Source organism: Struthio camelus, chromosome 7, assembly GCF_040807025.1.
Source record: "Struthio camelus isolate bStrCam1 chromosome 7, bStrCam1.hap1, whole genome shotgun sequence".
NCBI lineage: Eukaryota > Metazoa > Chordata > Aves > Struthioniformes > Struthionidae > Struthio > Struthio camelus.
The window spans coordinates 27,266,943-27,285,090 of record NC_090948.1 but is presented as its reverse complement, the minus strand read 5'-3'; the positions used below and the strand labels follow the sequence as shown (position 1 = coordinate 27,285,090).

The 18,148-nt window shown below is 37.5% G+C and overlaps 1 protein-coding gene across 20 annotated transcripts in view; it reads left to right on the top strand.

The window, feature by feature from the left end:
* The window catches only part of KCNMA1 (potassium calcium-activated channel subfamily M alpha 1), a 527,317-nt gene that overhangs the window by 454,157 nt on the left and 55,012 nt on the right, over positions 1–18,148 (top strand). For all 20 annotated transcript variants that reach the window (XM_068950515.1, XM_009672399.2, XM_068950513.1 and 17 more), the window contains 2 exons: positions 3,678–3,771; positions 16,099–16,222. In XM_068950515.1, coding sequence (XP_068806616.1) covers positions 3,678–3,771; positions 16,099–16,222 — 218 coding nt within the window. The remainder of the gene's footprint in view (positions 1–3,677; positions 3,772–16,098; positions 16,223–18,148) is intronic.

The window sequence follows — 18,148 nt, the reverse complement described above, 5'->3', positions numbered from 1 at the left end:
GAAGCCTCATTAGATTTGCCTGGCTTTTTTCTAGCACTGAGTCTTCCTGAACTGTAAAGCTGTTAGATTCTGTGCCTATTAGACAAGTGAGCGCTGGGTTGTTACAACAGTATATTAAGTGTTATATTTAGGGATGTGCAAAAACAAGCTCTTGAATTTTATTAGCATTCAGAGGCTGAATTGAGTTCAGATTCTATAAAATTCTGTATCCAGTTCTTGAACTTATTTGCACTTTTTGTGAAAGCTGGTGAAGAAAGTCTTCATGATATGGTATGAGTGTATTTTAATACAACTCCTGTAGCATAAAGACATCAAAAATACAAAAAAATTGAGCACATTCTCATTAACCAAAGCACTAGGCCAAACATACAACAGCAGAGTTGAGTTGTCATATATCACAGCCCGTTATTCAAATATAGTTGTCTTTCATAAGAAATTTTTAAGACTCCCTTTTAATTTGATTTTTATTCCTCTCATGTAGACACAGGAACTATGAAATTAAAATTATATTTTATGGCTTTACTAAAAATGTTGCTAGATCTGTTTCTTTAAATTGATTAGAGTATCTGAAGGATAATAATTAAATGTATTTTTTATCCTACTTATGACTAAGAAGTCACTTGTGAGTTATCATTGCAACACTTCTGGGAACAAAGTCATAGGTAATGGTGGCCCTTGCAAACCATTCATCCTTTTCAGTTTCACAGATTCCCTTTCCCCATTTTTATGGAACTGTGTCTCTAAACTGCAGATGCACTGTAAACTGTGTGCACAGATTTCACTGAAAAACAAAAATCCTGTTTGAATGTGATATGACAAAGATAGATCATCTTTCATTGCTGCGGTGAAAATAAATGGCTCCCTTGCTTAAGCAAGGCACAGCTTTTAGCAACAAATTGAGAGTTCTCAGAAGGTTTGCTAACAGGTATTAGCTCATGAGCCTCATTAGCATTGGACTTTACAGGTAATTACTGACAGTACCATAGTGCAGAGATGACAAGCACTTATCAAAAGAAGGAGCTTATTTCTTGCAGATGCAGTACAAAAAATGACTGTAGACTGCTAAAATCTAGTTCTACAGATGGTCATTCTGGATGATTACTCGACTTTGTTTTATACTAAGACTTTAACCAAGCCTTTGTTTTATAATTAGCTGTCAAGGTAATATCAGCTGATATCACCGGAAAAAAACAGATGCTGGACCAAATACAGCAAAAGATCCTTATTGCGCTAACTTTTAGCATTTGAAAGGATCAAATATGAGTCTTATTAACTAGCTGAACAATTGGAAAAGTATTTTTATTTAATAATGTTTTCTATTATTCGTAGAAATATTTCTGGCCATAATACAATCAACAGCTGTCCTCTATTAAAATAAGTTTTGACAAATAGTCCTGATGTGTATAGAGCTTCCTTGTACTAGTGAAAAAGTATAACAGCACACTTTTCTTATGGTTCAATACTGAATCCCTGATAAATGTTCTGTAACCCCATGGTATCAGTTTAAATTAAGTGAAATTTAGGTTTTTTGCTACCAATAGAGAGAAATATAACAGTTGTAGGTGGTTTCTGTAAAGGAGCGTTTTGCACTTTTCTTATTCCTTTGATCTTTTAAGTGGTGGTTCCGCCAGATTAGAACTGACCGTTTATATCCAGTAAAAAACAAGAGGGCACAGTGTATACCTTGAAAACAACTTACTGCCTGTGTGGAATAGCACATGAATAACTTATTGATAGACAAATTTAAAACAAGAGTATGCCATTTTGAGGAGAGTGATTTTTAGGGGATATTAGGAAATATACAAATACTTGCTTTTTTATGATCAGAAGTGGGAAGAGACTACTAACAAAATAATTCTGTGACTATTCACTTCAGGTAACAAATAGCTGAATACTGAAGAGATCCAATTTAATTCCAACAAACTGTCATGAAAAGCAAATGTCAAACTATATGTTTTTGATAATTTTCTGTGGACTTAGCTCTTTGGACTTACCAAACAAAGAATGGTACTTAGCCAATCACCGGTAAGCGTTTCCATTACAGGGCTCTGAAATTAAAAAAAAGAAAGAAAGAAAGAAAGAAATCAGAAGAAAATGGCTTTGTCTTTGGGAATGCTTCCTGAAAAGAAAAGAAAGTTAAACTAGTGAAATAAATCATTATAAGGCAGCCGTTTCTCCAATCTAAGTATAACTCTTTACTTGAGGTGATTTTTTTTTCTTTTGTTATGCTTGGTTTACTTTTAACTTCCTGGATGTTTTAGGTGATGCCAGGTCGTTTAAAAAGATAGCACATCTATCTTTTCAGGGCTCAGTCCTTCAGTCTTGACCAAGGCAAAATGAAGTTCCATAGCATATTGTAGAACCCAGAGAGACATGACAGGCTAGAATGCAGACTGTAATAAAAGAGTATCAGAAGAGGGTTGTAGCAGAAGGATATTGCTTAATTTGTTCCCAGGTAAATCTAGGGCAGGTGACATATGTCCAGGTTTGCTTTTTGTAGCTGTTCCTACGTAGCTCATTGCAAATAGAATTTTTTTTCCAGCCTCTGCTTGTGCACTGCTAATGTGTATTAAGCTGCTTTAATACAGCTACTACTACTACTAATCTTTTTCCTTTTAGCTCTAAAGTAACAGCTTCCTAGGCCTCAGTTACACTATCTTCTATTTCATTTTTCAATTAACAATAGATGGAAACAAGTCTATTTTTCCGTTTTTATATAAGAATAATTCAGCATTAGTCTGAATCTGAGATAGCAGACATAAGGTGATTCCCTTTGATAGCAAATGTAACCCTTACGTGCAAATTACTAAGTGCAGTAACCATCTTAAAACCATATTGCTGATGGTTAATACTTACAGATAAGTTATTAGGAAGCTGCACTTTTTAAGTAATAAGTATTACGACTGAAGTTATCCAACAGTAGTTAACGATTGTTGAAATCGTAAGTGATTTTACATCTGGAAATTGATCTGTCATTGAAAATGCACATCATCCTCATTAAAAGATTGCATAACACATGCCTCCTCTGTTATATAGGTATTGTATCCTCACTTCCATTCAACCTCATTGTGTTCACTCCTGTTATAACAGCTCCCCTTTGTGAGAAGGGTGGAGGAATGAGGTCTGAGTTGTGCTGAAGATCTGTGCACAATGGCAGGCTACATTCACAGTCCCAACTAATTGAATCATTGAACATCAAGGCATTGAATATTTTACATCTCTTCATGAAGACTCTGCTGTTTGGCATGTGAAGAGCAAGAACCAACTGGTGTCTGGTTCATTAGCAAAAGCAGGCTGGCAGCTGTTATGTTGGTACTGCAAACAGCACTTTATCTTTCTGGAAATACAGCAGAGCACTAATTCTACTCTTCTGTAGCACAGATTAACTGAAAATAACTAAGAATAACCCGTATGTGGTTCCCCCCTTTGTTTTTGAAGTATGAAACCAATTTGAACACCTGTGTTCAAAACCTTGGTATTCTCCCCTGCTTCTCCTTCTCCTTCAAACCAATCTCTTTGACTAACACATATTTGATTTTTTATTGCTGTTGGGCCTATGTTAGCGATGACGTATCAGTGCGTGAATGGACATAGAGTGTGTGTTCTTTGCTACTTCACTTGTATTTTGTATTGCACTTAGAGCAGTACTTAATCTCATGAGTTCCTTATATTTCCAGTTGAAGATGAGCAGCCATCGACACTATCACCCAAAAAAAAACAGCGGAATGGAGGCATGCGAAATTCACCCAACTCCTCACCCAAACTGATGAGGTAAGACTGTAAGAAACTCATATTTTCCAATGCTTTCTTCCTTCCTTCCTCTTCTCCTCCCCCCACATCAAAAATAAGGGAAAGAGGTGGGAAAAAAAGGGTTGTTAGATGGTTTCTGAAAGGCTGAAGTATTTATTCTGTCAGCTTGTCAGCAGTTAATGATAGAGCTGAAAAAAATTCTGTCATGAAAAACAGTTTGAAAAGCTGTTTGAAAAATACATAGGCTTTAAAGTCTTAGCTGTCACCCTGTCCTGTCCGTGTGTAGTTCTTAAACAGCAGTGGCACTAATGATAGCACTAACCAATCAGAGGAACTCATGTGGTTAGTTTGCCTCAGGCAATTCTCTTTTTGTTGGATTCCCTCTGAGTACTGTTTTCTGTACTTAAGGCCATATGTGAGATGTATCATCACAATCAAAAATGAACCTGAGTATTACCTTCCTTTTATCCTGTCGATTGAAATCAAATTTTTGTTAATTGATTTAGACTGATAAAAAAATTCTAATAATCTATGTAGTTGCCAAAGCAAAGTTCAAAACTAATGCAGTTTTACTTAGGCTAAAAGCACATTAATTATGAAATACAAGGATTTTTTAAAGGGTAGTATATACTCTAAAAGTGGATTACGAAAACATCATCTTGCCAGTGATATTTTTCCCCTGTTGCTCTATGTACACCAGTAAGCCTTTGTATAACTATGTGGTTGCTTTCCATAGGACAATTTGCCTCTAAGAGGAGATTTGTTAAAAATAAAACTGCAATAGGAAAATTGGAATCTATTAAAATAATATGGCATTTCCGTTCTTTCTCACTGAGCTTCACCTTTTGCCTGCTCAAGTCAATCAGAACAAGATCAGATACTGGCTGTGGAGTTTTCCACAGGCAGGCTGTTCCTGCTCTGATCATGCACATCTCAAGACAGGCTAGAACCTCAGTCCGTAATTGTATCCAAATGCAAGCGCATTTACATGAATAAACAGACACATTCATCCTGTTTGGGGTTTAGGTGTGTGTATATTAGTACAGTAATTCTGATCTGCAGTAGTGGAGAGTAAGTGAAAAAAATGAATATGAATATATAATTCTTTATATATATATAAAATCACTAACCACTCTTCTTTCATTGTTTACAATGCCTTTATTCCTTTAAAAATTCTAGATGGATTTTTGATAGATAATTTGCTTCTCTATATTTCAGTCAATAGACTGGGAATTTCCCTGGCCAGTTAAAGAAGCATCCGTATTTGTTTATTGTTACTGCAATCTAGGGCATATTCAAGGACATAACTTCTACAAGTCTTCTTCGTCTCTGTTTGACTGCAGAACCAAAAGTGAGATTGATTCACAGACCCAAATGCATCCAGCTGTGTCTTTTTTTTTCCATTGACTATCTATTTCTGTTAAATGTATCATCAAAAGTTCTCTTCCTTCCTGTTAGCTCAGCCTTGCCCATATGACACTGATTTACATGCTTGTTTACAGTTTATGAGGAAGAATAAAATGAGCATACTGGTAAGCTTCTCATTTTGTGACACCAGTTGTCATGCTAGCATCATTTTCAGTTTACTCACCTTTGGGCATTCCTCTTATCTCATGCTAATAGTTTTATCCATTTCAAGCTCTAAAAATGTGGGAGATTCTCCTATCCCCAAATCTTAATTTTGGGGAAGTAAAAATAAAAAGAAAGAGAGAGACACAGAGAGAGGGAGAGAGAGAGAGAGAAGGAGCTGAAACATTTGGAGCTGAGTGCACTGTCCCTGTTTGCTATGTAAAGTATGCCTCATTTCTTTGATCTTGAGTAATAATAATTCTGGGGAGTTATACTGTTTTCATATGCTTCAAAGCTGTGTCAAAGTTTTGCTGCTTAAGGGTACTTCTTTATTCTATTGGCTCTTGGGTACTGAGATGACAGGTCCTCTGTACTAGGTGCAGGCTTTTTCAAGTCATAGCCTTCAGCAAAACATCAAATTACCAAATACAGGGTAACATACTTCTATACAAATGCCTTTCCTGTAGATATATTATACCATATATATTAAATACTTTAGTGTTACACGGTACATTTTATGTGCAATAGAAAGTGATGGTTTGAGGTAGCCTTAGGGGTACTTTTTTTCCACAAGCAGAAAAAGCTAGTATATACCGTATCAAGTATGGTTTTTACAGGACTTTCTGCCCGAAGGCCTTTGTAAATAAGTAATGATCAACAGATTGGCTGTGGGTTTTTGAAAAGCATGCCTGTGTCAGTTTGCATGATGGGGGAAGATTTTCAAAGTGGAGCCTGCTTTCATTGCCTGCTGAAGAGGGACTGAGGGAGAGTAGTCGTCCTGAGCCTGAGCTGTCTGCTCAGTAGCACATCAGAATTGCTAAATACAGGTCGAGCAGCGAGTGGAGAACTTGCCAAGCTTCCAGATCCAGTCATTGTTTTCTTCCTCTTCTCCTTTGCTGCTAAATTTATTCACCAGCCCTGTACTGGTACTCTCAGGCTATCCCCAGACTTGATAGTCTCTTTGTCTCATCCTTTATCTACATTGACTTAACTTTGGTTCAAGGTCCTAAATAAGAGAAAGTTGATTGAATCAGAAGAAAACTCTGTTTAACTTCATTGCAAATGTAATGGGCAGATCCTTTTCTCCTTTCCCATAAAGAAAGGTGGGCTGTATTATCTGCTGTTTTATATACTCGTAAATTACCTAAATTGACAGGTACTTGCTTGCGTGCCCTTAAATCTTTAGTGTATGTCAGCTAAAAGTACACAAGAGATAAAACAGCGAAAGCACTGACATGCCTGTAGCTGATATTTACCTTTGCAATATTTTTTCCTAAATTTACTTTAAAAGCTCCTTTTCAAAGCCACCATTACCCCATCCCTCCAACAAAAACAGATGGTTACTTATTTTTTCCTGAATTTACTTTAAAAGCTCCTGTTCAAAGCCACCTTTACCCCATCCCTCCAACAAAAACAGATGGTTACTTAGCAGACTGTTTCTTCAGCTATGGTCCTAGATCTGAAGGGGGGCTGGTGTGCAGGAAGACTGGAGCATGTAAAGAAGGAATAGTATGTGCAAATTAGTTTATAAATTGTAATCGGAGCTGTGACTCTAGAATGACTTCCTGAGCAGCCCTACAGTCAGGATAATATTGAAAATGCTGCATAGGTTTTAGATTTCTGCAGTGGCTAGGCAAATCAGATAAGAGGGGTTATGCCAGAAGATAAAACTCTGTGACTTTTGCTTCACTGGAGCAGAACAGAGGACAGCAGCCATGCCGTGGTTATTCCCTGGAAGCTCATGACCAGAGGTCTGACAGGTGCTTACTTTGACCTTGTCAGAAGGTGGGAATTTTTGAAATTCGCTCACATGTAAATAGAAAAACATATTATCAAATACGATGCTGATGCATAGATTGAAAGCATCTTTGCATGCTGTTGTCTCTAGAAGCCAATAAACTGCTAACTGAAATAGGTAGTAGATTATCAGATGTTCTCTATAGACATCAGAAATGAGTTAAATTCAGTTAGAAAGTCACTGTTTTAACTGAGTCCTGTATAATGTCAAATGACATCAGCAGGATCACACTGATAACAATGGTAGAACCTATGGTCAGTCAGGAGCAAATCTTCCAATTTGCAACTCTAGCTATAATTAGCTAGATTAATTAACTATATATAATTAACTATAATTAACTATAAAAATACTGAGCCACTTTACATTGCCATGACTACTTTCTATCTGATTTACATCAACAGAGGTCTGTCCCATTAAACTCACAAGAGCATGTGCATTTTTCAAATGTAACTTAAGCTCCAACAAGAAAGACGTAAAAGGACACATATCCTGTGGGGATGTGAACACGGGGACATCGTATTGGATAAGGAAAAAAACGCGAGTGGGAAATGGAAGAAAAAGGAAGAACTATGAGTAGTAGAATAATAATGACATATAGCATATCAGATTTCCTTCTTCATAAGGCGCAGAAGAAAAAGTAGAACCATTTGATGCCTCTGATATCATGAAGTGATACCAACTCACTTGTTCATAATCTCACAGTCACAGTTTTTGATGCATGTAACTGATGGACAACCAAGTTAAATATGAGAAGGCTGTATCACACAGAGTATCAACTAACAAAGCTAGTTTTTAAAAAGTATCGTTTTGGATTCCAGGGTGACCAGTAAAAATGTGAAAAGTCCTGGGTGCAAATCACAAAATCCACTTAAAAGGACTGTTGCTGGGGTCCAAGTCCTCACTTAATGCTATGGTAGCTGCTACAGCATGAGTGGAATACACCGTTTTGAAGGAAATGTCAACCCAACTGAGTCAAACTACCTCTTAATGCAAGAGCAAATAGCATATGACAGGGCCTAAGGGGCCTGAAGAGCAAATAAATAGTTTGTCCCTGTCCACTCTGAAGGTAGTGGTGTAGTTGACATAGGCCTCTAGACAAGTAGCATACTCAGCAAAGGGTCATTATCATTAATGTCTCTGATCGCATAAGAGTCATAGGCATCAGAGGACACTGAGTTTTCAGTTTGTTGCCAAAGGGAATTTCATAAGCCTGAGGATTTTTCTTGATCAAGAATCTAAAATAATTCCTAACCAAAGGATGAGACTTGTTCAGAGACTGACAAAAACCCAGCAAAGTGACACAGAAAAAGTGAGCTTTTCAGCACATTTTTCTGGAAACCTAATGAGAGTCTTTATCTAAAGTAAGGCAAAAACTCTTGTCTATTTCTTGAAGTTGATTGTAAGATTCTAAGTGTATGAACGTTGGCTGTGCACATCTATCTCTTCATCCACCCACCCAGCTGTGTACACTCAAACATGCACACAAAGTTCTGCTAATGGCACTCAGCGTGGATTTATATTGCCCCTACCATTGTAGTGTTGCCCTTCCATAAGCTGAAACTTTGAACTTTCTAATAGGAGCCAAAAAAAATGATGGGAGGTCTGGAGAGGAGCATTTTTCAAGTAAAAACCGGTGACGTGAGGTTAATCTGATTGTCTGTGACTTGCCCAAAACCAGCTTTGAAAGTAAGATCTCAAGAGGGGAAGCTCACTAATTAACCATAGTAACAACTTACATTTACATCTCTTAGCCTTGGAGATTTCCATAATATACTCTAAACTTTATACCCCTTGTTAAGAATGTGCAAGGTGAACTTTTATATAGTGCTAAATGCAGTGATAACTGGGTTGCAACAGCACAAATTCACTTCTTGTTATTGTTCTGTGAGTTCACTACTAATAGTATGAGCAACAGGAGTAGCTCAGTAGTCACCATGTTACCTTAGACCTTCTCTTAACACGGTTGTAGAATGAAAAAGTTTGAATGATAAGGTAGTATACACTAGCCCGCTGACTGTTGCTGCCATTGATAGTGGTATTATAAACCATGGGAATAAGAAGAGTCAGATTTTTTTCACAATGCGGTGAAATCTTGCACAAATGTTTTTGAGATGAGAGAGCAGTTTCAGGAAAAGAAAAGGAGAGTTTGCCAGGAAAAAAAAACGGCAAGCTTTTCTATAAAGTTCAGGATAACAGACAGTGCACTCAGTTGAAGGCAAAGGAAAGAAAAAATCTTTAGCTTTAAACCAGGTGTAAAGAAAATAATGTGTTCTTATAAACATTGACTTAAAGAAAAGTAAGCCTGCAGCAGTGGTTCCTTTTATCACAAGGTATAAAGTCTACAGTTCATTAAAGTGGGAAAAAACTGTCCTATATTTTATGATGCTGTTTAATTGTAGGGTGTTTTTAATAAATGCAAAATTATTTTTTCAGGTATTTTCTCCTTCAAAGATTGCTAGCTGTGTAGCTTGGGCAGATATGAATGGGAAATACTAAAAGCAGAACAAATATTGGCTGTGTGCCCTATCCCCCCCCTTCTTAATTTGCTTATATAAAAGTCTAAAAATTAACTGTTTTATTACCTTTCTGCGTTAGAGGACTCATACTTTAGGAGCATATTCCGAGCATGTCCTGAGGTATCAAAGTAATTTAACTTTAATCAGCAAGATCTTTAAAGTATGCAGCTGTATATCAGCATCCTTAGTAGTCTTGATAAATTAACCTGGACTCTTTGGAAAGGCTTCTGCAGGTAAAAAAAGAAACATCAGCAATACTTGGGGGAGAGAAGGAAAAGAGGGGAATTGTTAACATTCTTAGGAGTGTGGGTCAGCCAGGATTTATAGTCTGTGGTCAGCCAGTCACCCATAAGCTAGTACAGGACACTGTCTACCAGCGGGGTACCAGCTGGGTATTAGGTATTTTCTTTATAGATTTAGAAGTGTAAGAAAGTGTGAGCCTGTAGCCAATATTAGGATAGATTCTGCATGTGACAGTAAAGGCATTTTACAGTGAAACTACAGGTTTTCTTTCTCCTTTTGTGCTATTTTTTCTTCTGTGATGCTCTTTGCATCTGGGCACTGAATCCTTACAAATTTAATTGCTGATTAACCTGTGAAAGTAAAGATCAGTAAGAGTGTCATTAGTGTAACACACATAGGCAACAAATTCTCATTACAACTTAATGCCATCCACACAGATGGCAGAGGGTCACAGGGAATGGCTAATGGTAGCCGACAAATGTTGGGTGTATTAGTCACAAAACATTTGCTGAATTCCATCAGAATGTCGTGACAACCTTCACAGCTAGTCCCAGTGAGCTGCAGTAGGCGCTGGAGTTTGCCTGTGACAAGCCGTCACTCTATCTTGGTTGAGCTTTATAGCACCAATCAAAGCAGTCAGAGAAGATTGAAGTGACAGAGGCCCACTGAGTAAATAGTGAAACATGCAGCACATCATGAAATATTCAGCCAGGGTGTAAAAGCTCTAAATGCTTTTTCAGTTATTAGCACCTGCACTGGCTGCGTATGTCTAACACTAACCGCATGTTAATTGCCACAATTTGTTAAGGTAGTTGTAGGAGAAATTTGAAAGGGTTGAGACACTCTCCACTGTGTCTTCGCTTCCTATCTTATCTTCTGTAAACCTTCTCCTTTGTCGTAAAATTAAGTATGTGCGTGTATATATGAATGTGCGCGTGCCCACACATGCACGCGCACACGCACACACACACACACACACACACCCCAAGTCAGGTAGGAAAATTCAAAATTACTGGCCCACACATCAGGTGAGTTTCAAGACTGTGAATTTCTAGCAGGAGACTGCTAACCATTTCTTTGTATGCAAAATCCAGACCTAGTATGTCTACCTGAGGAAGGCATAATTGCAGATTTTGACAAGCACAGAGAGAAGAGGAGTTGTGCTGCTGCTGGGAGTGTTTTGCCATTGATTTTGTAAAAAGAGAAATTTTTGTAGGGCGGAATAAAAAGGAGCCAATCTATTGTTTCACTGATACATAAACACTTGTTAGTTTAGTTTAGTTAGTTCACAGTTTAGTTTCAAACAGTACCAGAGTCTCTACTGGTCATAGAGCACTCAATTCCGGTGTTTAACTTCTGGGAGAGTTCTACTGCAGATCAACGGGGCTATATTGCTGTAATACACAGTTACACGTGAGTGCTGGCAAGAGGATTGAGACAAGTGTGACAGAATCCAAGGAAGTGCTAATATGAGGCAGATAATGAGGTGGCTATTTAACCCCTAATGATTTTCATAGTTCTGTCCGTCCCCATAGTCAAAAACTTGAAGTGAATGTGCTTGGAGTAATTGTAAATGTCTGCAGGGAAAGCAGTGCTTTTTCAAATGTAGTATTGGCTTCATCACAGTAGGTTTGCTGGAAACAGTTTTTATGGTTTTGCTTTAGGCTGTTATCTTCCAGGCAAGCTTTTGGGGTTTGCTGCTTGTAGCATGGCATTTGGTGTTGTTCTCAAGATTAATTGATCAAAAGTGGCGTTATATGCTCTTCGAAAAACTTAGAAAGGTTGTGTTTACTCTTCATTTTAAGTCATACATATATAGTATTTGCCATAAGAACCAGGGAAGCTATTTTTAACAGGAGATTATGGATGAGGAAAATTGAACTTTTGGTGCTTTTCTCTCATAGGTGTTGTAGATACTTGTCTTTTACTTGCTGGATTAATCACAGAATCACAGAATCGTTTCGGTTGGAAGGGACCTCTGGAGATCATCTAGTCCAACCTCCCTGCTCAGGCAGGGTCACCTAGAGCATATTTCCCAGGATCACATCCAGACGGGTTTTGAATATCTCCAGCGAAGGAGACTCCACTACCTCTCTGGGCAGCCTGTTCCAATGCTCTGTCACCCTCACAGTGAAGAAGTTTTTTCTCAGGTTCAGATGGAACTTCCTGTGGCTAAGTTTCTGCCCGTTGCCTCTTGTCCTGTTGCTGGGCAATATAAATCACTTGATTTGGTCATTGCAATGATATGAAACAACATCTCCATTAAAGCAGACACTGTAGAAGATTTTTTTTTCCTTCTTTAATGTGAATTTTTTAAGTATTTTTGCAAGCAGATGACTTTACAGACCTGGAGAACACAATAGCGGTGGCACTAATGCAGGCATTTCCACAGTGACCTGCCAGTGTGACTCAAGTATAGCTTGACAGGGCCATCTTCAAGGGTGAGGAGGGCAGTGAGGCTCTAGAAACATTCAGTCCGTAATTTGACTGTAAGGACAACAACTGTAATGCTTTGTGTAATGTGAATTTTAATGGGAAGAGGGTGTCCAAAGCCCTTAGGCAGATTTGACAGCGTCAGCCTCTGTGTGTCTGTCTTAATTAATTTTTAGTATTTACCAAACAGGTTTAGATCATCAGATTAAAGAGACTGTGTTTGTCCAAAGTAGTAATATTATTTTATTAAAGTATTATTTTATAAAGCAACTGTGGTTTTGAGAAAAACAAGTCCAAAGATCAGTTCTGTTCTTAGCTATGTAAGCCAGTGCATCTGCTAGCATCCAAGGGCAAAGTCTGATCTTAGTAGTTACAAATTTCAACCTCTGTAGCTGTCTTTAAGGATCATTTTACTCAGGATGAGAAATTATTGATAAAATAGTGTAGCCCAAAATATACAAATTTAAGAAACTCAATTATATTGAAAACCATGGATTATGAAATACAAAATATGACTAGTCTTATCGCAATTTCCTTCTCAGGCCAGAATCCATTCTCCTAGAATAAAAGTAGGGCAAGAGTATCTATTAGCATACTTTCTATGTGTTTAAATGATAATTTCCTAATTACTTCGCACTGACTGTGCTGCATCCTCTTTGCTTCTTTTAAGATTCCCCCTTGCCATACCCAAACAGTGAGGATAAAGGATCCAAGTAGTTTATCTTGCAACCAAGTGCTATATGGATCTACAGAAAAAATCCCTTAGTTACCTAAAACTTTAACAGGGAGTTATATCTGATGATTCACATCTTTCTCCCCTTCCATAATACGCTTATATTTTAACCTAAGTTAACTAGGAAATACAGTATTGAGGTGAAATCGATTCTAATAAGTCTTTGGAATGAGCTGCTTTGAACATTCCTATATAGGATGCAAGGCCCTAATCCAAAAGACTACTGCACTAGATTGTAAAAAATTCCCTAACTGAATGGCCAAAAACTCTCTTTGACCTGGAGGCAGTTGAATCAAACTTTGATGTCAGATATCTTGTGATAACCTAGTTTGTTGAAAGATTCCTTTCAATTAGTATAATTTCTCTGAATGAGATTGAAGTACAGCTAAATACTCATTTCTGTGAAAGCTTAAAATGACCTATTGATTTTCAAATCTCAGAGCAGGAACACTAATTACAAAATTAGATTGTGGCATTTTTAAGAATTTTTTTTAATGTAGTGTTTCTGATGAGGGGAAAGGGAAAAGGACAATTCCTTCACATGTGCATCTGATTTCTGAAGGGAAAAAGATATTGCATCAGTGAACTTTCCTTTTGTTTCTATGCTATGCTTTGAAATGTTCATGGAGAACTGCCTTGCGCAAGTTCAAAAAAAAAAGCAAACAAACAAAAATGAAATCTCTTAGTGGAAGCTCCTGAAGAGTCCTCATCTTTTTGGAGAGTTTCCTATCTGGAAACATATAGCTAACACATCCCATCAGAGATAACACCATACTACTGAGGAGCCAATGCTTTGCACTGGACCTTAGGGAAACAAATGGCAAGGTTTTAGAAACATCATCTACCACAGCTGGTATTCACACTATCCCAGCCTCTAAGAAATCACCTATTTTACCATTATAGTTAGTATCCTTTACAAAGCTTCAAAGCTCTTAGACAAATTATAAATTCCAAAGCAATGGAAAAAATTGCTAGGAGCAGAGTAGTTAGGGATAAAGTACCACTAAATGTTGACTGAACTTTAGTAGAACCTCCAAAGGGGATTGTATCCATGGTCCCAGACCTCACTGTACCAGATGCACCTACTACAAGCAAGGAATGTGCTATGAACAGCATCATAGTTAGCTCTCTCAGCCAAAACCACTATCGTTGCAGCTAACTGAGCCATACCATGTGGATCGCTGGAGCAAGAGAATGCAGAGTCTGGACATTTTTCTAAAAATTAAAAAAAAAAATCCTCTTTGATACAGCTTTTGCACCAAGAAGTCACCTCTGCCTCCCACAAAAGAGAGAGCATGCATTATGGCAAAGCCTTCCATTACTGAACCTGGATCAGGGCCAGAGACTCCATGTAGTCCCCTAGAGATTCCTCTACTGCCAGTGGGTTGCTAGTGAAGTGCACCGAACTGCATCTCTGTTGAGTGAATGTAAAAAACTATGAAAGCGTTGCATTTCTTTTTCCAGGTGAATCTCACTTATGAGTTTGCCATGTAGTGCCGTGCTTCTTCTTAAAGCATGAAAACACTCTGTTTTTTATGGAATGCTGTATTAGTAGTTTCTCAAGTCCTTTTAAGCCACTTTCTATGGAGTTAACCCTGTGCGAGTGAAATGAATGAGAATTTTCCATTGATTTCAGTGGATACATAATCAGTGACTATGAAATTACCCATAATTAATTACCCTGAAGGAACTGCAGTTTATGCCATTTTTAGGCATGCAAGCATAACTGTTTTAAGCGTAGTAACGCAGTGTACTATATTCAGGGTAAGTTAACCTATATCATATACAGTGAACAAAGTTTGCTTTAGTGGACTATCCAAAAGAGAGGATCTTATCACATTCTACTGGCTCAAATGCCTTAAAAACAGGGAACTTCCAAGTTTTGAGAGTTCAACTAATATGTATATTTCTTTAAAAGTCTTGAAAAGGTATATTACTTTAAAATTTGGCCACCTATCCTTGAATATTTAGCATATTCCTGCGTTGCAAATATTTTCTTCTTTGAAATGTTATGATTCTGTATCAGGATATTTCTAGGATTCATGAGAGAAACCTTAAGTTGAGACTCTGTAGCTTTGCCAGCTAAAGATATGTTCCCTGTTTTGTTTTGTTTTTTTTTAAGATTTCAAGGTTGGTTTCCTCTGTGACTTGTAAACATGGTCCTCATTCTAATGATATTGTATAATGTAGTTATGTAGGGGTCCTTACTAGCATCTGACAATGTGGAAGTCACTTAGTTCTTCCCTTAATGTTTGTTTTTCAGCATATAAATTAAAGAACTGTATGCAGTTTGTGTGTCTATGCTTAGGAAATTATTTTGCTGGAGAGCAAGTTATAAAAATATATTTTATTTCCTTCTTTGAGAAGCCTTGTGCTTTAAAATCTTGCTGAAAAACACTTAGAAGGTTACCACAGATACAGTTGTCAGGGAAAATGGACACTGTTCTTTGGTATTAAAATCATGTATTCCAGATGTGGGCATTTGTTAGTCAGTCTGCTCTAAAATGGCATACTGCTGAATCTTTAAAGGGCTTCAGTTTGGGAAAGCAAAATATGATTGGGCAAATTGCTAAAATATTTAAAGTGCAGCCTGTTAAAGCTTTTACTGCGAAGAGCATCACGTCAGAAGTTGTATGTGGTGAAAGCAAATAATTGGCTTTCCATACTTATGCCAGTCAGTCAGCATGGGGCACTGCTCCTATCTCTTCTACTTCATTGCAGATGCTAATAGCAACACTTTGATATTGATTTCGGAGGGGTGGGACTGAAAAAAAAACATTTATGGACATGAAGGTGTCAGAAAGCCCTGTTTAAAATCAAATGATTATTGGTGCAGAAAGAGTATGAAAACTCTTTCAACTAGCACCCAAAATTTAAATTAAAACACTTTTTTATTAGCTTTTGTTTTAAAGTGGCTGCATAGAAAGCATGGTAAAGTGTAAATACATTTCATTTTTTTACTTTTATCCCTCTTTGGACATAGCTCTTGGGATATCTTTCCATCCATAATTCATAATATTTTCCACTTATGTTGTCCTCAACTTGTTTTTCCCCAGGCATGACCCCTTGTTAATTCCTGGCAATGAGCAGATTGACAACATGGATGCCAATGTGAAAAAATATGACTCCACAGGGATGTTTCATTGGTGTCCAGCCAAGGACATTGAAAAGGTCATTCTGGTAGGTATTGCTAATCAGTTGCGTTTGGATAGAGGTTATTTGAACCATAGGACTGGTGCCTAATGGGTTAATAAATTCATCTCTACTATCATTAAATCCAACATACTGAAATCAGAAACACAGTAATTGAAGCTATCATTTAGGTTAAGGAACTAGGATTGTATAAAACTATATGCCAAATACAACAATGAGAATTGGCCCAAAATAGTCTACATTCTTGTTTCATAAGCTGAAATTTTGCACATTTAATTTGCATCATTACAGACTCAAGGCTGGAAATATCTAAATGTGTACATACCCCATATGTCTCTTTACACAAGATGATAACGCATTCTAAAATAGGCAAGCGTTACTTTACGTTATTTCTTATGTGAATTTCGCTCTTTTAAAATTTCTCTCGCTATTTCCAACGTTTCAAGATACCCAAATAGGCCAGAGTAAGTAGTTCTACTACTCTGTCCTTCCAGCATGTTGCACTGGGCCTAATCTATGTTTGTTTCGTTTGTTTAACTGGGGAAGCCATCAAACTGACTCAAGTAATTAAAAATAATTAGAAGGCCTATCGCAGAGTATTTTGCTCAGTGAGAGTTTGTGCCACTTGTGTTCGTGTACTCATACCTAGGAGTAACAAGTAACTAACTCCAGATCTCATACACAAAACTGATGATATTTGAAATGAGCTCCCTGGTGGAACTTCAGTTTGTCGCTCTTAAAAAAGCTTTTCCTGAGCCTGCTGTCTTAGATTTCCCTGCACTGTTGCATGGTGTAACGAGTAATGGTGACAGCCCTGGTTTATTCTAATTATCAGGGGATAAAAGCTTGTTTCCACTTCTCCTCAGAGGTTTCTGAAATAACCATGACATTGCCTGGAATTGCAATATTGATGTTTAAACAGTCAAGCTAGTCAATTCCAAGTTCTAGTGACTAAACTGTGAGACAGAATTTGGACTGAACAGCTTAAATTAGTATGCATTTATATGTATTCAGCAGGCAAGGAGGAGCAGCTCTACCATTCAATACCTTGTAAAAGACAGAGGTAGAAATCTGTCTTCGTGTTCTAAACATATTTTAGCAGATTAATTACGAATGACCTTTATGTGTTGTCCCACTTTGAAAAGTGCTTCTCCAAAAATGGCACTGTGAAGTGCCTCATTTATTATCTCTTGATGACTCCATGTCAGGTTTCCCCCTACTAGCCTGTGAATCTCTAAGTCTGGCCAGATTCCTTCTGCTTCATGCATCATCACCAATAAAGACATTGCTGGCAAAATGCTTCCCTACACCTGTTCAAGCTCACTGTCCACAATTTATGTCTACATTCATATTCATGCAAATTTAATGCTGTCCTTAGAGACCACACAAGTACAAATCAGTACGTAATTTGAAGATGATGGAATTTCCCAGATCATCTTCTAACTGCAACTTGTTGATGATGCCTTAATCAGAAACGAATTCATTTCTCTGCCCAAGATTTGTTTTGGCTCTGCAAGATGCCAGCAGCACCAGATAGTGAGAACTCCTTTTTTTGACATTCAGACAAAAGTACATGACTACATACAGATTAATGAGTATGGAGAGGCAATTTTTACATATTTTATTTCAGGACCTGGGCGCTCTCTTGTAAAGTCTCCGTATGCTGGGCCCCTAGGCATGAGGCATATCTCATGTGAGGGTCTACTCACATGTTTAACTCAAGCATTTACTCACGTGTTCTGTTGTTTGAAGGCCCAAGACCACTTTCATGGTAGAGTTGCATGAAAATCAGTGCAGTTGCACCCGAGAAAATTAAAAGCTCATCTGTTTTTTAACTAATTGGAAATCTAATCATGGAGTTTCCCTTTTTCTTACACAGGTAGTACCTTTGCTACATATTCCAATCTGGATTGCACATTGTCATACTTCCATAATTTAGACAAAGAACAAATA